General features: G+C 40.2%; 1 protein-coding gene across 6 annotated transcripts in view; it reads left to right on the top strand.

The window, feature by feature from the left end:
- spag9b (sperm associated antigen 9b) overlaps positions 1-23,501 on the top strand; it is a 38,138-nt gene that overhangs the window by 1,046 nt on the left and 13,591 nt on the right. For 5 of the 6 annotated variants that reach the window (XM_086302778.1, XM_086302777.1, XM_086302773.1 and 2 more), the window contains exons 2-7: positions 10,416-10,536; positions 12,882-12,952; positions 13,881-13,978; positions 19,320-19,467; positions 22,717-23,155; positions 23,264-23,357. In XM_086302778.1, the coding sequence (XP_086158904.1) occupies positions 10,416-10,536; positions 12,882-12,952; positions 13,881-13,978; positions 19,320-19,467; positions 22,717-23,155; positions 23,264-23,357 (971 nt within the window). Of the gene's footprint in view, positions 1-10,415; positions 10,537-12,881; positions 12,953-13,880; positions 13,979-16,451; positions 17,044-19,319; positions 19,468-22,716; positions 23,156-23,263; positions 23,358-23,501 lie in introns of those variants that run through there. The other variant, XM_086302776.1, reaches the window with a different exon arrangement.

The raw sequence follows: 23,501 nt of genomic DNA, 5'->3' as shown, positions 1-23,501 counted from the left end.
CTCAAGTTTTGTTGCAACATTAGGGTCTCCTTGGACCAGTAGTTGCATTATATGATGGGTTTATGCACCACCGTGTAGTTTGTTGTACTTCGCATAACCTGGCAGTGTCAGATATATGCAAACCAGTCAGTGATCTATTTGCCAGCTGGCTGCTCTTGCCTCAACCAAAAACAAGTTTGAATCTCAGTGATCAGATTCAGCTTCATGACTCATGGCTGTCTCACTGACCCTGCATTTGATTCCGCCCAAATGACACCCCCGTTGCCATGCTCTTCATGACTACAGGGCGGTTTGTGTTGGAAACACTTGTTTAGGTGCCACAGTCTTGCACACTGGGTCTGAAACCCAGGCTTATGCAGATTTGTACTTATACATTTTTCTCGCATTTGACTGCTAGAGTAGCTTTGCATGAGTTTCACACAATTTGGTTTTTAAGTAATTCATAGTTAGCTTTGCTGCAGCCCTTCAGTTCAACCACTCTTTGAGGTCTGCCCTGCCTTAAAGAGTTATGATTGGCTGCTCTTCAGAAACACAAAGTTTCAACAACAGGTGGACTGTGGACCAGTGCTGCATCCCTGAGATGGCCTTTTAAAGATGGCTCCTCTCTGATATTGTAAAGATCCAATAGTAGAAAAACTGTCTGACACATAGGATTTAAACTGTCTGAGGATTGAGCTTTTAGTTCACATGATAACCTGACCTCATTATTTGAAACTCTGGCTAGATTTGTTACAAGCATCACCACTGTGAAGCACTTAGTGTTAGTGGTTGCTTTTCTTATTTATTGCTGGGAACTTTGGGGCATGTTGCATGGGCGTGTACCTGAACGTCTACAATTACCTCAGATTGAAGTTTGGAGTAAAACTGAAGCAAGTGAAACGATGATCAGTGTTGTATTGTCTTTTACTCAGTTTCCTCATCACGTGGTCTTATTTAAGAGAGTTGGTGTAAAACCTGCAGCTATGTAGTATGCTGTAACCGCTTCAGTGTGGCCCTGGTGCATTGTGGCTTGCACTCCTTATTCTTGCTTTTGTGAGCTGGGTAAATTTGGGGCTGTTTCTTAGCAGCTGCAGGCATGCTCATGAGTTTGATTGGCTGTCTACAGGCACTCTTATCTGTGCTTCTGTGTACATGTGTGCTCCCCTTTGTCTTTCGCTTTCAGTGTCTATTGTTAGCCATAAGTACACATTCTAAAAGTTCACTTTCCTTCAAAGAGCTGAATCAGGACTGTTAAAGTTGTTTTTAGTTTGTGGGCCATATACAATCCAATGTAATCTTAAGTTCAATTCAAATTTATTTATATAGCGCCAAATCACAACAAAAGTCGCCTCAAGGCGCTTTATATTGTACAGTAGATCGCACAATAATAGATACAGAGAAAAACCCAACAATCATATGAGCAAGCACTTTGTCGACAGTGGGAAGGAAAAACTCCCTTTTAACAGGAAGAAACCTCCGGAAGAACCAGGCTCAGGGAGGGGCGGCCATCTGCTGCGACCGGTTGGGGTGAGAGAAGGAAAACAGGATAAAGACATGCTGTGGAAGAGAGACAGAGACTAATAACAGATATGATTCGATGCAGAGAGGTCTATTAACACATATAGTGAGTGAGTAAAGGTGACTGGAAAGGAAAAACTCAATGCATCATGGGAATCCCCCGGCAGCCTACGTCTATTGCAGCATAACTAAGGGAGGATTCAGGGTCACCTGGTCCAGCCCTAACTATATGCTTTAGCAAAAAGGAAAGTTTTAAGCCTAATCTTGAAAGTAGAGATAGTGTCTGTCTCCCGAATCCAAACTGGAAGCTGGTTCCACAGAAGAGGGGCCTGAAAACTGAAGGCCCTCCCTCCCATTCTACTTTTAAATACTCTAGGAACAACAAGTAGGCCTGCAGAGCGAGAGCGAAGTGCTCTAACAGGGTGATCTGGTACTACAAGGTCATTAAGATAAGATGGGGCCTGATTATTTAAGACCTTGTATGTGAGGAGCAGGATTTTGAATTCAATTCTGGATTTAACAGGAAGCCAATGAAGGGAAGCCAAAACAGGAGAAATATGCTCTCTCTTTCTAGTCCCTGTCAGGACTCTTGCTGCAGCATTTTGGATCAGCTGAAGACTTTTCAGCGAGTTTTTAGGACATCATGATAATAATGAATTACAGTCGTCCAGCCTGGAAGTAATAAATGCATGAACTAGTTTTTCAGCGTCACTCTGAGACAGGATATTTCTAATTTTAGAGATGTTGCACAAATGGAGGAAAGCAGTCTTACATATTTGTTTAATATGTGCGTTGAAGGACATGTCCTGGTCAAAAATTACTCCAAGGTTCCTCACAGCGTTACTGGAGGCCAAGGTAATGCCATCCAGAGTAAGAATCTGGTTAGACACCATATTTCTAAGCTTTTCAGGGCCGAGTACAATAACCTCAGTTTTATCTGAATTAAGAAGCAGAAAGTTAGCAGCCATCCAGGTCTTTATGTCTTTAAGACGTTCCTGCAGTTTAACTCATTGGTGTGTGTTATCTGGCTTCATGCACAGGTAGAGCTGGGTGTCATCTGCATAGCAGGGAAAATGTATGCTATGTCTTCTAATGATGCTGCCTAAGGGTATAATGTAAACAGAATTGGTCCTAGCACTGAACCCTGTGGAACTCCATAATTAACCTCAGTGTGTGAAGAGGACTCTCCATTTACATGCACAAATTGGAGTCTATTAGATATGATACAAACCACTGCAGTGCAGTACCTGTAATACCTACAGCATGTTCTAATTGCTCTAATAGGATATTATGGTCAACAGTATCGAATGCTGCACTGAGGTCTAGCAGGACAAGCACAGAGATGAGTCCACTGTCAGAGGCCATAAGAAGATCATTTGTAACCTTCACTAAAGCCGTTTCTGTGCTGTGATGAGCTCTGAAACCTGACTAAAACTCTTCAAATAAGCCATTCCTCTGCAGATGATCTGTTAGCTGTTTGACAACCACTCTTTCAAGGATGTTTGATATGAAAGGAAGGTTGGAGATTGGACTATAATTAGCTAAGACTGCTGGGTCTAGAGATGCTTTTTGAGTAAAGGTTTAACTACAACCAGCTTGAAGGCCTGTGGTACATAGCCGATTATTAGAGATAGGTTGATCATATTTAAGATCAAAGAATTAATTAATGGCAGGACTTCTTTGAGCAGTTTTGTAGGAATGGGGTCTAAAAGACACGTTGATGGTTTGGAGGAAGTAATTATTGAAGTTAACTCAGAAAGATCAATTGGAGAAAAAGAGTCTAACTTAACATCAATGGTACTAAAGTAGCTGTAGATAATATTACATCTGTAAATAAAAACAAATAAAGTTAACTATAACTGAGGAGAATTTTAAAGATAATTTACACCTTCTCAACAGAAGTCATACATTATCCTTGCAAGTCTTACATTGGTTTTTTTTTTTGGTTTTTTTTGTGGTTATAGTTGCATCTTCATTTTTGACCGTTATTCACATGAGCAGTCTCCATGAAATTCAAGAGTTGTGAACTGCTGCAGAGGTTTGCTCATCTGACTTTTTTGCCAGACAGTATGCTAACAATCCAAGCTGAATTACTCACAACCGATAACTGGAATAGACGTTGCAGTAATACTTCCCTGCAAAAATTTGTTACATTATTTTAGATTGCATTAGTAAACCATTGTTCCATGTGTGAATAGGTCCTGTTTTTTTTAATCCCAGTTGTTGACATTTGCCTTGACGGTTAAATGTTGAATGACAAGCGCAACAGGTCACAGAGAAGTGCATTAATAATTGATGTCATGTTGTAACATGTTCCCTCAGCTTTGAGACCTGCAGATGACATTTTCCATCAGTATGCTGAGGGTTTTTTTTCATCCAGCTGTGTGAAATTTCTCACCTCTGCTATACAGTGCCCTCTGTAATGTTTGGACACAGACACACAGACAAACCAATATGTGTGTGAATGACAGATGTTTTTATTCAGTCGCCTAGTTTAACAGGTTCCAAATTAATGGGACAATTATCATGCAGTTTCAGGACCTGCTCTCTTGTTATTTCACAACAAATGGCACACCTTTACAAAATCGCTGTCAAAAATGTCAAATAGACTGTAACAAAGAAACTTGTGTTATTCTCATATTTTCATAAACATAAATACTGACATGCTCAGATGACGGAGAACCATCATAGCAAACATATTACCAGCTGATCCTTAAGCTATGCAGGATGACTGATCCTACTGCATCAGCTGTTTAAATAGCAAGTGATGTTTTTGTGATTGCTTTTGGAAGTCTCCCTTGTTCTTATTCACCACTTATCTCATGCTCTGTTATAGAAGGAGACAGATTTCACAAAGTTTGAGCGACCACGATCACAAGCAGCCCATGTCAGTCTGCACACAGCAACATGATCGTGACTTGAATGTGTGAAAATTGTTGATACTGCACATACAACAAAATAGGGCTGCTCAATTAATCGAATTTTAATCACGATTACGATCTGGGCTTTCAACGATCATTAAAAATGACTGAGCCGATTATTAGCCCCTCCCTCATTTATCCGCGACACCTTAAAGGCCGGTCCGTGAAAATATTGTCGGGCATAAACCGTCCGTGGCGCAAAAAAGGTTGGAGACCGCTGATTAAGAGGACCCGAGGGAAGCTCGGAAAGCTAAGCAGAAGTTATTTGGAGAGGAGAGTGACTGCTGTTGGTTGAAAAGAGAGTTTAAAAAAAAAACTTCAGTGGTGTTGCACACTATTTTATATTATTTTTTTAAAGTCATTGTTAACCCTTTAAAGCCGGTCAGAGCTGCATGCTCCGTTTTGCGTAACTATTTTTAAATCCCTGTAGAACCTGAACCGTGTAAGCTAGCGCAATAATTTGTTTTGCATATGAAACCGGAGGAGTTGTACTTACATCTGATGCCATCAGCTTGTCCTCGGTCACGGTTTCGTTCCACATATAGCTTTGCAAAAATTGCATAAAAAGCGCTTGCAGGAACAAAAACATAATATTCCAGAAACACGCTTTGCCGTTCCTATCAGCTGTTCGTAACACTTCCCACAGTGAAATGATGCACCTGCTGTTTTCTTTGCAAATTTGCATCATAGGATTGTTTTTTGTTTTTCCTGCAGTATATAAAAATTGCTGTATCTCCAAAATAAAACTATGAAGACACTCAAAATAAATTTCCTGTGGTGGGAAACAATTTTTTGCAACTTTATTGTATTTAAAGTTTTGAGGGATAAACCTCTTAAATTTCTCCAAGTAGAAATATATGTAAACAAAACAAAAGCAATTTTCAATTTTTTTTGTAGTTTATTGCACTTTTTTGCAATTTATGTAATTACTATGGACTTAATGCATACATATTATTAAAATATGGGCTATAACAGTTGTATTGATGTATAGCAACTTGAAATGCTCCCACAAATGGCACTACAGCATGTAAAAAAAAAATATATATATATAAGCTCTGGTGGACTTGGTTCTATAGTAGGTCTTAAAGGGTTAAATAAATATCGTCAAATAATCGTGATCTCAATTTCAGTGAAAATAATCGTGATTATCATTTTTGCCATAATCGAGCAGCCCTACAACAAAATGTATTCTTCTGCTGAATGATAGGTGCCGTCACTCAGAAAAACACTCATCAATGCATTAATTTTTTGTAGGGATACACCTGCTCTCTCTGTAGATGGTTCCAGTGCAGATAGCTGTGATTTTCACATTTACACCCACGTGTAGATGCACACAGCCCACACCAAAGCAACTGCCTTCTCTAAGGCTGATGAGCAGTGTGGCACAGATTCATTTATGAAGCTGCTCATTTAAAAAAGTCACTCTTGGAAAAAAGAATCAGATTAATCTCACCAAATCAACGCCGTATAGGCCAAGTCCTGCTTTTCTGTCCTTCAAGCTCAGAGGAATTCCTCTCATTGGCTTGCCTCAGCGAAAGGAGGAAAAGGCAAGGCAGGAAATTCTTTGGGAAAAACGGCACTTCCCTCAGTTCTTTTGTCCGTCCATGGTTATCTGCTGCTGATGTGGGAGAGGTCGCGCACTACTGACGAGTAATGCCAACTGATTGATCACCGTGAATCACTAACATGTACCAGGAGCAACCAATACTGGGTTCAGCATACTGTTGAATGGGTCCGTTTGACTGTGTCTTAAAGAAGAAAAGACTGAATTGTGACAGATGTGTCTGGCCATATTAGTTAAACTGCCGGAAAAGATAAACGTTTCTCAGTTTTCAGGCGAGTGACTGAAGCAACTGTCAATGAGAGTGAATACTGGTCATGGACATATGAGCTGATGCTAAGTACATTAGGAGGTTACATAGGCAAGAGGAACCTGGGCTTTAAAACAGGAGTTCACAAAACCAACTGGTGATGTTGCTGTAGCTATATCAGTCTGTAATACTCTCTGTTTGCGCGACAAGCAAATCAGCTTCCACTATGCATGAAAATTAGCAAAAGTGAGGCGAACAAAAGCATGTTGATTACTGCTGTAACATTAGAAATGTGACATGGTACCTATTTCAGCATTGAAAAATATCAAATATCCCAATACCCAAAGTGAAACCTGAATATCTGCCAAACAAATAGGCCTATAACCAAATCTTAGACATATGTCTGGGATAGAAATGTGTCAATCACTGTTGAACTGATTGTGCACAATTTTAAATTGTCTCAAGTAGATGAATCCTTTCAGACTTGAGTTATATTCCATGTTTTCCTCTAGCTCCATCATGATGGAAATCTGATTCTGGAAATCTGATCCTTTCCAGTGCTGCTAAAAAGTCCAAGTCTTCCCCCATCTAGAGAAATAACACAACATCTGCTGTGTAATTGCCACACAGTTTTGTGCCATTCACAGTCTATGATTATGTCAGGTGATCACCTGAAATTTGGTGCACGCATATTTATCGTTCCCTCAGAATGAGTCGTAAGCACTGCAAAAGTCTGTTATCAGGTCAGGGTGTGTTTGTTTGTGTGTTCATTCGTCATTAACCAAACTACCAAAAGAGCACAACAGCAGTCTGACAATAGGGATGGCATGCTAGTATTAGCTCAAAGCGCTGATTAGTCTGCAGTAAATACAGCCTCTCATACACTGCATGCTACCAGTGATTATTGTAATATTAGTAATAATTCACTGTGATGCATTTCTGGCATCTGAGAAGAAAGTTTTAGTGGTTTTGGTTGAAATTTTGTGTGAAGATTAATTATGAAAGTAGTTGGTGTTTTGTTTGACTAATAAATCGACTCATTGCAGTTCTAAGAAAGATGAGTAGGATCCCACAGTATGTTGTCAAAACAGTGTTATCTACAAGACAAATTATTTTACCATGACCTTTGGAAATCTATTAGACTACTGCAGGAGATCATCTAACCCTTTACTGCATCTGGTGTCCAGGACCTCAAACGCCCCCAGCTGTCCTAAACATCCCAGCAGGAATCTGTAGCCAAAAGCTCTAAAAAGGAGCTGATTTCAGTCTCTGTCAATTGAGTGCCAATACAGTGAAGCCCTGTGTGGGGGTAGGCACACACTTGTTCTGGAAGCACATGTGTTTGTTAGCAGGAGAGTGTGTGTTGGCACCCAGGGACAAAGAGATCATTATCCATGTAGCGTAGGGGGAAGAGTGCATGGTCAAACGCTGGAACACTTATTCTCTGGAGCGCTGTCATATGTGCAAGCCTCCTTCCCAGGTCATATGAGGAGCAGTGTGGTGAGAAAGAGTTTGGGAGTTATGTAGATAAATGTGTTGCTGCAGTGTGTGTTGGGTGGGTGGGGGTCAACATATGTCAGCTGTAGAGTCAGTTAGTCCTTTATGGTGGTAAATGGTGTCTTTTAAAGTTAATTGTTGAAAGTCTTAGGGGGGAACTGGAGAAGGTTTTTAAAACACAGACCCCTGCTGCTTCACCTATTTACCTCGTGTCTTTGTTATGTACATGTGCAGACTGCGGCACCACAGATAGAGACATCTGACCGTGTTATTTTTTTAAAAATAACAAAGTTTCTTGATGAAACACCTTTTTTTTTTTTTTTTTTTTTTTTTTTTTTTTTTTTTTATACTCCTCAGGTCTTAATGGGACATGTTTAAATAAGAGGCTGCTTGTAACAGGCTTCTCAGGTGACCCTCATCTCTCTGCAGATGATACTCACCACCAGCCCGGGGCTCTACTGCAGGGTGTCTAATTCGCATCTGCATCACAAGACTGCATGTTTACAGCATCAGACACCTGATTCAGCTGAAGTATCAGTACAAATGAGACAAAGAGGCCAGCAGTACCCTGTGTATTCCCTTTTACTAGAAGTTTGGCTGTAGCCTTTAACCTTTAGTTATCAAAACAGTTCTAACAGTGATGCTGTCTGTCATGTTTGATGCTGTCTAATGGGACCTACTGTATTTTATTGTTGCAGTTATTCTGACCTGTAGCTATAAGATTCCCCATTCCTTTTAAGTTTTTAAGTTCTCTTGTAACTGTAAATGCAATCTTAACAGTTCCCCACCTCCTTACTTTCCCAAAGATCTGAGTAATGCAGCATTTTATTATTTTAATTATTTGTTCAGTGATCTACTGAAACATTTGATCTCTGCTGTAGACATAGAAAATATTCATGTAAGAAACAATAACCTTTTTTTTTAGCCGCATTAGCAGCAAAGCCTAAACACATGCTGATCCGATGCACTGGATAAGTGCCTATACTTAGTCGCCCGTTTGGCTAATACAAGATGTGCAACCCCTAATTTACCTTATAAATTAGTCTACTGTTGCCAGCTTGAAAAAAGAATACAGAACCAGACAGATTTTCTAACTTCAAACATTTTATATGTTCAGCTTGTACCGTTTCAGTTAAGTCCGTTAATAAAAGAGAGTCGACTAGTTCCTTATTTGTTGTGTATGAACAATGTTAACTCTGTTTTGTTGCTGGTATAAACAGTAAAGTAGGAAGTAAACTTTCTTGTCTCTCTCTTTGTCACCCACTGTGTGTGCAGAAATGCACTTAGGCCAAAACGCTTTGCTGTTCTGTCTGTGAAGGTTCTCAGTCATCCAGGTCATTGTAGTCTAAAGAGCTGGAAAGAAAAGCGTCTGGACTTTAAGTTTCCTTGAAGACGTTTCGCCTCTCATCTGAGAAGCCTCCTCAGTTCTAAGAGCAACTGGTGGAGAGTCTGCAAGAGGGTCATGGACCCCCTATTGATCCTCCACCTAATCACACAAGCCAAGGTGTGAAAATGGGTGTGGGTCACAATCAGCCAAGGCTTTGAGTGAACTCATTGTGAAACCTAGCCCCACCCTATCATGTGAATACTGAGGTTTGCTGTTCTGTTCTTCATTATAACCGCTGTAGCAGACTGATAGTGCTACATGAATCAGCATTACTGATTTCTGTTTTATAATGTAATAAGAGTCTTGCTTTATTGTAACATACTGCTGCACAGTATGTTACACTACAAGAGCAAAATGATGAGTGCTAGACTGAAATAACTGAAGATTTTATGGTCACTCTAGTAATGTAGCTCTACTGGCTTGGTTACTCCATCACCTTGGTAAACAGTCAGTGTCAGCACCTATGGTGATTTCCTGACTTTCGTACTGGTGCCACAAGGTTCGTGCTTGTAGTTAAACAGTATAAGGTAGTTTTGTTTATGTCGTACTGGAGTTCACTCCAAGTTCATAAACCTGTTTTGAGAATTCTTGTGGTCTTTTGAGTCATATTTCGTCGTATTTGCTTCTTTAAAGAATTTCATTTACTTCTTTTTTGTTATTGGATCCTTTAGAAACCCACTTTGCCAGATCTCTTTACAGTTTCATCTTATGTGTTAGATTTAATGTTGACTGATGGGTTTTTGGCTGGAGACAGTTTGAAGAAAGGGGTTGAAAATCAGGAGGTGAGTTTATCATAGTAATGATTTAACATGATTGCATGTCCAGTACTGTTTTAGAGGACTGAGGTTGCTGACAGCTGCTGCTGTGAAGGCTGCAAAACCAATCCTGATACGGATATCAAATAGTACACAGAAAAGCACTCAAGCACAAGCTGTGAGGAAGCTGTTGCTTTGCACCTGTTGTGCTGAGATGTTGGATAACTTTGATAATGAACAGAAGACAGACTCTGTGCTTTGTTTCCTATTTGTATTAATAGTATTAGTATCGCCCAGATTGTTATCAAGTACACACAGATGCAACATTTAGTCCACACAGCTCTATTTCATTCTTCTCTTTCAGGCAATGATTGCTTGACTGGCTAAGGAAGCTGACCGCTCACATGCATGTGTGACATTTTTTCCTCCTGATGCTGTCATAAACAAATCATCAGTGGATGTTCTCGTGCTTACAGTAGCTTACAGTACTCTTGTTAATGTCAGTGCTGTGGTAATAAATATCTGTTTTCACTGTGTCAATCTGCAGAGGTACATCGCCTTGGAAGACTCCCAGGATGGCGAGAAGAAGGATCTCCAGTGTCGACTGGTGACGTTGGAATCTCACACACGGCAGCTAGAGCTAAAAACTAGAAACTATGCAGATCAGAGTAAGTTGAATTTGCGTTTTATCTGTAACGACACACACACACACACACACCCTGTGAACAGCATCCACAGTTTGAAGCTTTTGTGAATGTTTATTTTCCTGATGTGCCACAGGGCAAAAAGACCACCTGAATGAAGCCTATTAGTGACATACTGTGAAGTGCTTAACTTACTAAATGAGCTCCAATAGAGTACGTTTAAAGCCCAGGAAAGTTTTACTGGGCTTTAATCTAAAAAAATAATATATTTTAGATGTGATATAATAAGTTCATTTCTGAAGTAGTACTTAAGAACGATACCATCCCTCACAGTGTGGGAGCCTTTCAAAGGCATGAAAAAAAAAAAAAAAACCCTTCATGATGTGGGCATTACTCCACTGGTGACATAGTGTGTCACTGTCTGTTTGGTCCACCACAGTATCGCAGCACATTCCTCTTCTTCCATGCTCAGGGGAAATTTGCGAATTCTCAGCAAATCTCTTTTTAATTCTTTCGATCTGACGCTTCCTCTTTTTTCTGGTTATGTCATTGTGCCAGTTTCATTTAGTCTGTAATTTATGTTCATGGTCAGAATTGGCAGCAGAGAGAACTGCATCACTGCACTGTGTTCCTGTCAGTGGAAACACGTCTGTGTAAAGCGCACCAAATTTAGCTCCAAGCTCTAATTGGATAATGTGTTTTGACAACAAGACATTTGTTATCAGGAGTTTTCATGTTTATATTATTTCCTGGCACATAACAGGCCTTAATAGGCATGACGACGTTTGACTAAATGACATCTGAATTGGAAAACTGATTTAAAAATCTGACTTTTTATGTAGAAAACTGTGAATTCATGTAGACTATGTGCAAATTCTGACACACAAGTGAGCCAGATTTTAACACAAGTCACGATCAGAACCAGATCAAGTCTTGTTTTATTTGTGAGAGGATTAATTGTTTGCATGTGGGGCTTTCCTTAACAATCACACTGTTTTGTGAACACACCTGTAAATAACACCGCAGTTATTTCTGCTGCACTCTTTCACATCTACTTCCTCTATGAGCCCCCTCAAAAAAACCCAAACTAAATCACAGTTTTCCCCACAATATGCAGCTGCTCTGGTGCTCGTCATTGCTAACGTGCATGTTGATTCTCAAGAATTCTCGAATCAAGCTTTGCTAAACATCTGCGGATTTGAAACTTTGTGCATGTTCAAGGCAGAGGGTGCTGCTAGTACTCAGGCTTCTGCAAACCTTTAGGGCCACCTTTGACGGAGTGCACTTGCATGGCTGGAATCTGAATAACACAGTAATCTACTGCCCGACTGTTTGGCCCTGAATGAGCAGGGCCACCTGAGAGCCACAAACACTGGAATCAGTAAGTTGTCCTCAACTGGCTGGATAGAACTCAGAGCAATGTTTATGTGTTTATTTATTTTTTACTAATTATAAAGATGCATCATTTCCATTCTTATTCCTTGAAGTTCCTTTAGCTTTTGTCAGACATGGATACAGCTACTGCAGACCTCTTTCTGTTAAAATCTGTGTTTAATATGAAGGTGTAAACAGTCATGATGCTAACAGGTTCATCTCCATGACACTGACAGTAGTTGCACTATATTGTCTATGAATGAGGTTTTAGATCTAGCGACATCTGACGCACAACTCGGCCTTCTTAATAAAGGTAATCTATTTTTATAATTAAAGTCAAGTTCTACATTTACTTCGTTAGCACACTGATACACACTTAAGTAGATATATCAAATATTAAATTTAGGCTTATACGTAAAGTTTATTAATTTCTATGAGTTACATTGAAAACTTATTCCAGCTTCTAAACTGTGACTGTGCCTGAAAGCTCAACTCTAAGGATTACAGTGTCATTTGCTGTTAGATCAGCCCTGTAGTAAAAACTCAGAAGAAAGACTCCAAAAAAAAAAAAAGAAATAAAACTACAAACAGCTGGAATCAGCAGCATTTGTCTTTTATCCAACTGAGCTACTCAACATGCAGGAGATACACATTCAGAGTGATGATGATTTTTTTATTTTTATTAATTTCATTATTATTTTTAGTAGTGGAAAAGCAAAAAGGATGCCTTTTGGACTTGATGTTGGGTATTCAGAGCTGTGGGTACATCTGCCCCCAGTTCTTTGGTGGCACTCGGGAGGATTTTGTTGGTGCATGGCAGCCCTCTTCTGGCTCTGAGATATTACTGCAGCAGATAACTGTATCATGCTCAGTGACATAACATGTAAAAACATTGGATTTTCCACTCTCATAGAGTCTAGTCTTTCAGTATTTTCAGTAAAATTGGTTCTAGTCCTGTTCCTGTTTTCATTATATGAACTTTGTTTCTTATCCAGTTAGCAGATTGGAGGAGAGAGAAGCAGAGCTCAAAAAAGAGTACAATGCCCTTCATCAGAGACACACTGAGGTAAGAGTGTGAGGAGATGTTTGTATGGATGCTTTTACAGTAAGCTGTGGGGAAAAAATCTGTAATATTATTATTTTTATAACTTGCACAGCATATAAATAAAGAATAAGTGAAAACGTGCTGGGATAAGCAGCCAAGAAACTCCATATGGTTTCGATATCCTTAAGATTTGATTGGTTGATAGCTGTTTTCTGTATTTTAGTCATTTTTAAGATCAGATTATTTTGCAGTGTAATGATATTAAATATGTCTCATTATCCCAAAAAACATCAAAAGTAACAGGTTATAATCTCAGCATGACAGAATGTTTCACTGAACTAATGTGTATGTCTGTGTGTACATTTAACATATGCTGTTCTTTACCTGCATATTCAAGTTTATAAGGTTATTCATGTGCATTCATGTGTGGGGAGGACTTACCTGTGACCACACAGTGGAGTGTTTTCAAACACCGTGATAAGTAATGGATCATAAGTAACTGCACATCAAAAGTCGAGCCTTTTCTTTTTTTTTTCAGGAGACCATCAAGAATCAGTTTGAGTCTTAAATGGAAAAACAAATGTAACAACAAATTGTTGAGGAAAAGAAGAAAAAGAATGATTTTAAACATGAAGAATCTGACTGTAAATGAGGTTTTTGCTGAGCCTTCAGTCTGTCCCTGTCTGTTGTTCATTATTTATCACTAACTGTTGCCTCTATGTCCAAATAAACCTCTGAGGCCTCAGCAGCCAACTGCTAATCTGAATAATGTTGAACAGGGGAGATGAAAGCCTAATGAAGGCTGTCACCTACACACTGCATCAACATGGTTCTTTGTAAGGCTGACTGTCACAGCTGTGGACCCAAAGCACTTCATATTCATTAGTGCAGTTTGTATCAGTGAGATCACTTCATGTCCTAACGATCGTCTCGCTTGTATATCTTTTAGATGATCCACAGCTACATGGAGCATCTGGAGCGGACTAAACACCAACATGCAGCGATGACAGCAGAGCCCTCAGATACAGGAACATCAGTCAGGACACGGTTAGACAACCGCACTGTTTTTCTTTTTTTTTTTTTTTTCTCCTCTTTTCTTTTCTTGTTTCATATTATAGTTGGAGACAGTTGGGTACCTTCAATATCTGAACCAGCACAGGTACCTGAGAGTCCATATTTCACATTTGAGACTTTTTATTTATTGAAAACTTTTTACCTTCTTCACCACAGGGATGTAATAAAAAGGAAGTTCAAACAGTCAGGCTTAAAAAAAAAAACCCAAAATCCCAGTAGGAGATAATTGGTGTCACGGTGATGATTACCAACTTTCTCTGTTAACCCGGGCTTTCTGCTTTGGGCTCTGCACGTGCTCACCCACAAATGGGCAATGAATGCCTCCTATTACTCTGCAAAATGATCATTAGGAGTGTTGCCTACTCGAGCCACACATGTTGTAACAAGGTGATGCTGATGAAATTGTGATTTTTATTTTTTTTTAACATTTTCTATAAAATCTATTTTAAAAAAATAACCGTATTACGACACAGCAGGACTGTTGCAAAACAGACAAGAAGTCATTGAGATTAGTTAATATTGGTGTTTAGCAGTGAACATGAGCAGTGAAATAGCAGCTTACTATTTTAACGCTGAGTGTGTTCTCGGCGCTGCTGTTTATTTCTCAGGTGAAAGGCGTACATGAGAGTTTAAACTGGATTCATTAAAAACGGTGAAGGTTACAGTCACACAGCCCACTAAAGACGTGGAAATGTAAAATGTATTTTATGTATTGGACAAGTATTGTGTGTGTGTGTGTGTGTGTGCGCGCTGTTATTCCAGTGATGTAAAAGAGACTTAGAACCAAGTACAACAGCATTTATATTTTCTGCATCATCATCTCAAACAGTGGGAGTGCACAGTTTGTGCTGCTGTAACTTTACAGCTTCATGTTAGTAAGGTCCAGCTTAACAATTTGCACATTTAAGATGATTTTTTTTTTACCCAGCAGAGAGTCTTCCTTGCACTTACAACATGCTGTAAACATGGTGAGTCCATGCTGTTAACTGTTAAGTTAAAACATTTACAAGCAGTAAACAGTCCAATTCCTGTGATAACTTATCCCGCTACAGGATTGGAAGCTATCGCTGCCTCTCTAAAAGCTTCATCATCACCATCATCCTCAAATAAGTGCAAAATTTAGCCTTTAGTCCTTCTGTGAATTTGACATTCATGCTGTCAGATGTGGTACATTCAACTTTGACAAGTGTTTGGTTGTCCAGATATTTCCTCAGATTAGACGTGTTTCCATAACCAGCTTTGCATTTTGATCTACAAACATCTGCGTCAAAATTTGAAAAGTGTAGCCATAAAAGTTGAAACACTACTTTCGACCCACCATTGTGGGAGGTGGAGTGCTAAATTATCCGCTAAATTAGTTTTTTTCCCTCTTTTCTTGACTTTGTATGATGTTATTTATAACACAACAGATATTACTGTGCTCATCATTAAGAGTACAGGGGAAGTTGTCAAATGACAGCCTCACTTGTACCCTTAATGATGGTTTTGACACCTCAGTGTATATCAATAAAAACTTTGATGACCATTTGAATAGAATCAAGGGTAGCTGCATAGGCAGAGGCTGCTCATTTCAGAAAAGAGCCTCAAAGGTTACAGCTAGTAGCTTTTCAAGAGATAAAGGGTTAATCTGGGCAGCTCGTGCACACATCTCTGTCCAGAAGCCCCACCCACCTCCTGTTCAAACTTTCTCTTTACAAAGGGCAGCCAATCAGAGAGCAGTTGGCTTAAAGTGAAGGGGCATATATACAATAAGGATTATTATGAAGAGCTAATCACACAAAGCTGCTCTAGCGGAGTCCAGGACTTAAACTATTGAGCTGAAAATGAGCAGAATAAGATGCCTACAACATCAGCATGAAGCATGTTAGCCTTGTGACATTAGCGTTTAGCTCAACCTAACATGGCTGTGCTCAAATAACTGAACATGCAACACGTTCCAGGCACAGATGCATACAGATTGCTATACTGAGCTTACATATATAATCTAAATGTAGTAATCTAATTTTATTATAACTTGGACTTGAACTTTGGACTCAAACCTGGGCTGCTGCTTTGTGGCCACACAGCCTGTAGTCACCTGAACACCCACTGAGCTAAACTGAAGGCCCCCCCCCCCCCCCCCATATTTTTTTTTTCGTCCAGCATTTTTTACTGTTGACAAAATTTAACATTAGATACCTGATGCATTCAGTGAATGCAGTTTCTCACTCACACCCTCGCATGCAGATGCACGCACTCTCTCTCACACACTCACACACACACACACACACGCGCGCGCGCTCGTTTTGATCAGTCTCCTCATTATGCAGCCAGTAAGCTGCAGCCTGAGAAGAGGCATATGGAACGAGCTGCCTCAGCATCCAAAAGGGAGAGGGAGATGGAGAGAGAGACTGAGAGGGAGGGGTGGTAGTGGGTGCTATCGCACGGAGAGAGGGAAAGCGTCAGAGTGTTCTAGACTGCACAGTGGCTGCCGTGTGGCATCTCGGCAGAGGATAGGAAGAGGAAAGGAGCAAGAAAAACAATCACCTTCCAGTGGAGTACAGTGAAACGAGAGCTGAAGCTACCAGTCTCTCTCTGCTCCGGATCATCTGCCGCGCTGCTCTAATCTCTGACTGGTGCTGAAGCCACCAGGATTACTGTTGTTGTGATTGTTGCTGACACATTGCTGCGCTTCTGACCTGCTCCCACTGTCTCTTGGTGCCTCAGCACTGAGCTGCAGAGCCCACAGCTCTGCACTCATTGGGGACTTTGACCTAGGAGGATACAACATCTTTGACTTCTGCCGTAGATGTACCCGCAGTAGTAAAACCGAAAACAGCAGAGTGCGGTTACCTGTCTCCGGCGAGCGGCCATGATTTGGGGGGGGCCATGAGCCCCGGGTGTATGCTGCTGTTTGTTTTTGGCTTTGTAGGGGGAGCGGTGGTCATCAATTCTGCTGTGCTAGTCTCTCTATCAGTGCTGCTGCTGGTTCACTACTCTGTTTCTACCGGAGGCTTACCTGCCCTGCCTTCCTTACCCTCCTTACCCAGACCCAGCAGGTACAAAATATGTTTGTTTGTGTTATGTGAGTTGCGTAGTTATGTGAAATCAGTAATTGCAGTTACAGAGTCTTTGAAACCTTGTAGTGTTGCTGCCATGTGGGTGCGTTTGTCTGACACTATCAGACTGCACTCTAAAAGTAGGTCAAAAGAGAGAGAGGGATGTGAGTGGCATGAGTCATATCTTGACTAAATCATCTTTCCCAATTTCACTTTTGAAATTGGTGGTTTTGGTGGGTGTACCGGTTGATAATAACCATCTTTTGAAAGTAAAACTGAAAACTGGCGCTGGTAAGCTTAACATGTAAAATATATTTTTCCCCCTGTTATGTTTCAAAAAACAAAAACGAGTGCCGCTCACCATCAGTGGGCCTGCGTGTGACTGCTGTGTCTATTGTTTTTTTAGGGCTGCTTTTAATCGCTGCTTGCCGGCTGCTTTATTCCCCATGGCAGCCATTGTTCTCTTCACTCTACAACAGTTGTTTTTTTTGGTCACTGTAGTGTGAAAAGCTGCTTGTGTGTATTAGCTCGATGCAGTGGAGAACGCTGTGTTACAGTTGTTGTCAAAGTTTGTGTGCATCACTTCCAGGCAGCTGAGCTGCCAGAGTTTATTTATTGAAGCTGAAGATGATTTCTTCCTAAGCTGTACATTAATAACACAGATCACAAAATGCACCTTTTCTCTGATAGAGGCTGGTAAAGTTGGTTTTGTGTGACTTGCCTGAGCCTAGTAGTTGGGAGCTAATTGAGTTTATGAGGCAACAAGTTATTTTTCTCCTCCCACCACTTCAGTGCCAAGGGAGTCTTTGCTACAACACCTCTCTGTGAAATCCCCATTCAGTTTTGTCACACACTTTGTGTTGTTTTGTCTAACTGATTACATCATGATGATCTGCTTTCACTGCACTGGAAAATGTCCATTTAATTTAGCAAGATCAAATTAAATGGAAGATTTTTTGGGGGAGTATAACAGTAACTGTTTAACAAAACAGAACAAAAAGGATTAAATTCAGTAAGAACCCATGGTTTGTATAGTATCACATAAACTACACTCATTAATGTACACGTCCTGCATTTTTCTGTGGTTCCTTTTTAATTAAGACCTCTGCTGCAAAATAAATGTAATCTTTAGCTCTGCTAGCAATGTGACTACAATATCTCAGCAACTAATGGATTAAACATTGTAAAATTTGGTATAGATATTCATGGAGCTTATCAAATTCAGTCATGATGAACTTACTAAGCCAATTCAAGGTGGATTTGCACAAAGCGTAAAATCCTCTATCTATCATACAGACCTTGTCAGTCACTTGCCAAGGGAATAATATTCTTGGGATAAGTTGTTAACTTTAGTGATACCTTCACCTTTTTCTTTATGAGCACTATAATCAGGTCAGAATTTTAGTTTTAATTAATTAATGCTGTAGTTTAAGACCAACTACTAAATAATTATTAGCTTACAACTTGTGATTGCCAAGACAAACGTGTGCATGGATAATTCTTTGCTATGGGAATGACCAATGGCCTTTCTGTAGAGCTTGGAAGTATATTTGTAACTGCAGGTGTTGCTGTTGTGGTCAGTAGAAAGAATGCAGGCTTAAAACACTTTACTTTTTAAACTCGGAAGATTTTTTTTTATACAGTCTGTGGGAGTGACCCACAGTACCCATGTGGCAGCTAACGTCAGTGTATGTGGCTTTGTTTTTAAAGCCTCACATGCTGAGCAGCGAGACTAAAACGTAGACCCGGAGTTTTATTGTTCCGATAATGCGGCACTATTGTTTTTGTGCAAAGGTTATGCCTTTGACAATTAAAATGATTAATGTGGACGTAGCTAAAGATTGACCTCAGAGACCAGCTCACATAAGTCTCTGAGGACATATGTAGGTAGGTATGCTGCAGCAGTTAATTTCCAGTAAGAAATAAAGAGCTTTCATTTTCTACTATGAAAGGCTTTGTTTAAATATTTAGTATTTGAACAAATAAAAACAAACTGCTGGTATTTGAAAAATATGTCTCATTCCTTTAATTTTTTTTTTATTCTGAACATCTTTTCTACCTTTTATGTATTGAAGGAAATTATTCATTTACATCTTGTTTCAGTGTTTTAATGAAAGTGTTTGGATGATTTTCACATTTTCAGTTGGGATTTTTAACGTTGGCATGGCTAATTGTAAAACATTAACAGACCAGCCCCTTAGAAAATCGTTCACTCCTTCCTAAGTTGTTCTCATCACGTTTGAGTTATCCCTCTTTCTGCGTCTCTCCGTCTCCAGGAAGGAGCGTCCAGTCTCCATGGGCCTGTTCCAACTTCCTGCAGCTGAAGGCATGACCCCTGACCTCCACAGAGAACCCGTGGACACCCCATCTGAACCATGGAGATTCAACAACCTTAGCCATCCACGGTCTAACACCAGCCTCAAGGTATGACGTAGGCAGGTCACTGTTTGCACTGTTAATTCATTCCAAAGAAAGACTTCTCTTCATATCAACAATTCCAAAGTGTAAAGTTAGCAAGCTTCCCACGGATCAGATCCATGACATCATCTCGTGTTCGCTTAAGAGTTTGTGAAGCTAAATCGAAAGCATCCAGTGCCAGCAGAAACACCAAAGAAAGACTACATTTCCATCTAGAGAGAAAGGGTTGTTCAGTGTGCCCAGAATTTTTAACAGCGCGTGCGAGAGAGAGCGAGATGGGGTGGCGTGGAGCCCAGGAAACAGGGAAAGTGGTACCATTCGGGGGCCTGCCTTTAACCTCAGGGGAGGGTAGAAAGGACAGTGTGTCTTCACATTGTTGCTGTTGGTAACCATGCTTCCAGCAAAGCTCCATCATGAATATTTATGAGCATCTAATAAGTATTCATTTGTAGTTATTACACTAGTACTGGGTCAAGAGGACATTTTAAGAGTGTGAAAGTGAAATAACATTCAGTTATCAAAGTTTTGCAATGCTGGTATATCCCAGTGTATCCTTTTTCCAACTTAGCTTTTACACAATGACACGGTTTTACACTTCACTCTTAGTCCAGCTGCACAGCAGCGCCTTTGTGTTTGGTCCTCTTAGTTGACCTTTTCAGAAGATTTAGTTAATGATCCCATTCTCCCGCCGCGTTCAGCAGCTTGTATGTGTTTGTGTGCAGATGTTTTTTTGGAAGCTTAGGAAAGAGCCACAGGCAACAGTTGAGCACTGTTCTCCCCCAATTGGCTGTACAGTGTAACTATAGCAACAATGGAGTGACGCCATTGTGCAGACAAGTAACCTAAAAGGAAATACTCCCACCGGTGCAGAGGGAGGAGAATAGGTGGACTCGGAGAGGGAAGAGGGATTATGTTAGAGGAAACTGTAGCATGGATATAATTTAATTCTCTAATACTGTCTGCGAACGCCTCTTTATTCCTTTTGTGTTTGTCAAGATGACAGAGGGATCTGGATGATGGCGTTATTGTCCTGATTGATTCTTTTGCATCAGCACTGTCCTATTTATGGGATAGAGGTCTCCGGCATTAGAGGATCAAAACAATTGAGGCTTAGAAAATCGAAATGCCTCTGCTAAGTGCTCGTGAACTTTAGAGGACGAACGTAATACTTGAAAGTTTTGATTTGATTGACTTTTATAGAGAGATTTCGGCAAAGCGGTGACCTTTACTGCCAAAGGAAGCCTTGAACAGGACTCACTGCTATGTTTCATAAGTTCAGGCCTTTCCCACACTTTTCCTGTTGTTGGCTTTTGAGCTTTTCATCTTCCTTAGAGTGGTTTCACATTAGCGTGGCCACTATATAGCAGTAAAACTACATAGTGTGTTTAGTGAATAATTCATTTCCAATGTTTCTCAGCTTGAAGAACTGTTTTCTCCAGTCACAGTGGAAGGTGAAAGTTCACCACAGAATGTTCCCAATGTGGATGTTGATCAGGACCAGGTAGAAACTATAGCCTGTGCATCCACCAGGCTAATGTAGTTCTGTGCCTGCAAACCACCTGTCTTAGGTGGTTTGTAGGTTTTGCACTGTGTGTGTTTGTGTGTTTTAATATTTGCTCATGCTAAAAACTAAAAATACTTTGTCCCAGTGATAATGCACGATGCTTGCCTAGCAACAGAGTGTTTTAGCAGTATCAGAAGGGGAAGTGCCTCTTTGCCTCTTTTATTAAATGAACTAGAAACAATAATTCAGGTTTAATGACATTTTAAAAGATTTGTGAAGTTGAGCTGTTTGGGGCCTGCATCCCAGATTGAGGGAAACTTAAACCTGTTTAAATGTGGAATGATTCTTTGAGGCGGAATGGACTCTGCACCAGACCTGTAACAGTGCACCACTCCTGGCATTGAGGATCCTAGAAAACTGATCAAGAAGCTGGTAATCAAGTGATCCAGTTAATTAGCAGATAACTACATGCGGCATCCACTAAACTTGGATTGATGTCCTTTATAGACTTTTAGTAATTACAGCAGCAAAAAATGCCTTGTAGCGGAATATACAGTGTAAACTGAAGCCTGTCGGAGGTGAGGTCAGATAAGTAACTGAAAATCAGTCAAAAGTGACGTTTCTTATTTCTTATATCGGAATAATCCTGCCCATGTCGGGCACAGTTTCGACTGGAAAGCTCGAGCAGCTTGTGCCAAAATAAAAATGTGTTTTCTGTCATTGAGATACATTTTTGGTTTTTAGTAAAGATGACATCAAACAAGATGATGAAAACTGCAGGATGGAGTAGTTTCAACGACACTTGGAGCACAGTCATAATACAGAGGAAAAAAGTAGTTTGGCGTATTTGCAGTACAAGCCTAGTGAAGTACAGTGGGGGAAATAATTATTTGCTATCCTGCTGAATTTGTAAGTATGTTCACTTAAAGTAATGAACAGTCTGTTTTTCTGTTAATTTCATTTTAATGGAGCGTGAGAAAGAGAGAGAACATGAACCACAAATAAAAAACAAACAAACCCCAAAATCAAATTACACAAGTCATAAAAAGATTTGCATGTCATTAAGTGAAATAAGTATTTAATCCCAAAGCAAAACATGACAGTACTTGGTGGAGAAATCCTGTTTGGCGTGCACTTTGAACAGTAAGACATTTCTTGTAGTTGGTCACCAGGTTTTCGCACATCTCCGTAACGAGTTTGGCCCACTCGTCTTTACAGAAACTCTTTAAATCTGCTGCTTGGCGACTCGAAGCTTCAGCTCCGTCCACAGATTTTTATGGCAGGATTGAGGTCTGGAAACTGGCTCGGCCACTCCATAATCTTACTCTTCTTGTTTTTTAGACACTATTTGATGCCTTGTTCATCTATGGTTTTGTAATATTTTAGCTTTAATTGAATAAAGGGTTTGTTTAGCATGTTGCATTCTGGGTTGGGTTTTTGTGTGTATCCGTGTGTTTAGCTGCATGGTAAAATGTTCCCATTTTAACATGGTTAACACATAATGTTCTGTTTGAATGGAGGAAATGTAGATTCTCCTTACTGATGATGTCCTAGTGGAACTACAATTGAATGACAGTCATTTTTATGTGAACTTTGCTTGGCTTTGTTATGAATGCAGTGAGGTGCACATAACCTACTTTTTACAATTGATAAGGAGTGAATTTTAAAGTTTTAAAGACTTCCTGAGGCTCATAGTTTTATTTTTTGCTACCTCGTATCTTCTGATTGCTGTTTTCCTCCTTCACCTTAAGGATGAACTGTCCCAACTGAACTGTGGGAGTTCCAGGTCCAACACGCAAACCAACCAGGGAAGCGTCTCTAAAAACGGAACACCTGTGTCTTTACAAGATGGAGGGTCCAAATCCACCACTCCCTCGCTGGGGGGTGCCTCTAAATCAAACACCCCCACATCTAACTACAGCAATAATTCTCAGTCCACCACACCACTGTCTCCTTTTGATGGTGGTTCCACTGGCATGAGTCCCATGTCTAGTCTTGGGAGAGGGTCTGCTTCTGATGTTGCCATGGAGTCTGTGGACACCCCCTTAAAGGACCAGGAAACTTCAGATGGCCACAACAAAAACCTGGACCGGAGCAGTGGAAAGCCAGAGAGCAATAAGAACATAGCAGCGGTGCAGGAAGGACAGCAGAAGGGTCCTGAGTCTGATACTACACCTCTTAAAGAGGATGGTCAGTGCTTCTCTTATCACAGCTTCTCTGTTGCGGTAACATGACTGCACTCCCTTGTAATTGTTCTCAGTTAAGACTGTGCCAGTATTAAATCTGTGCTGGTTATAGATGGAGCAGATAGCCTGGAGAAGTCTGAGGTGCAGGCTATCATAGAGTCCACCCCTGAGCTGGACATGGACCTCGCTGGCTGCAGAGGAACAAGGTACAGCAGTAACCTAAGAGCATAAGCAATAATTATGTTTATCAATGAATAATATGAAGTTATATGTATTCATCAGTTTATCTGTGAGCTTTTACATAACTATTAAAATATATATATACAATTACACTCATGTCCATCATATTC

The sequence above is a fragment of the Aulonocara sp. 'chitande type north' Nkhata Bay genome, linkage group LG8, assembly GCF_057382095.1.
Source record: "Aulonocara sp. 'chitande type north' Nkhata Bay isolate Kocher_YH1m ecotype deep benthic linkage group LG8, A_spYH_male_GT1.1, whole genome shotgun sequence".
NCBI lineage: Eukaryota > Metazoa > Chordata > Actinopteri > Cichliformes > Cichlidae > Aulonocara > Aulonocara sp. 'chitande type north' Nkhata Bay.
The sequence above is the reverse complement of the archived record's forward strand: the minus strand, read 5'-3'. Positions and strand labels throughout refer to the sequence as shown.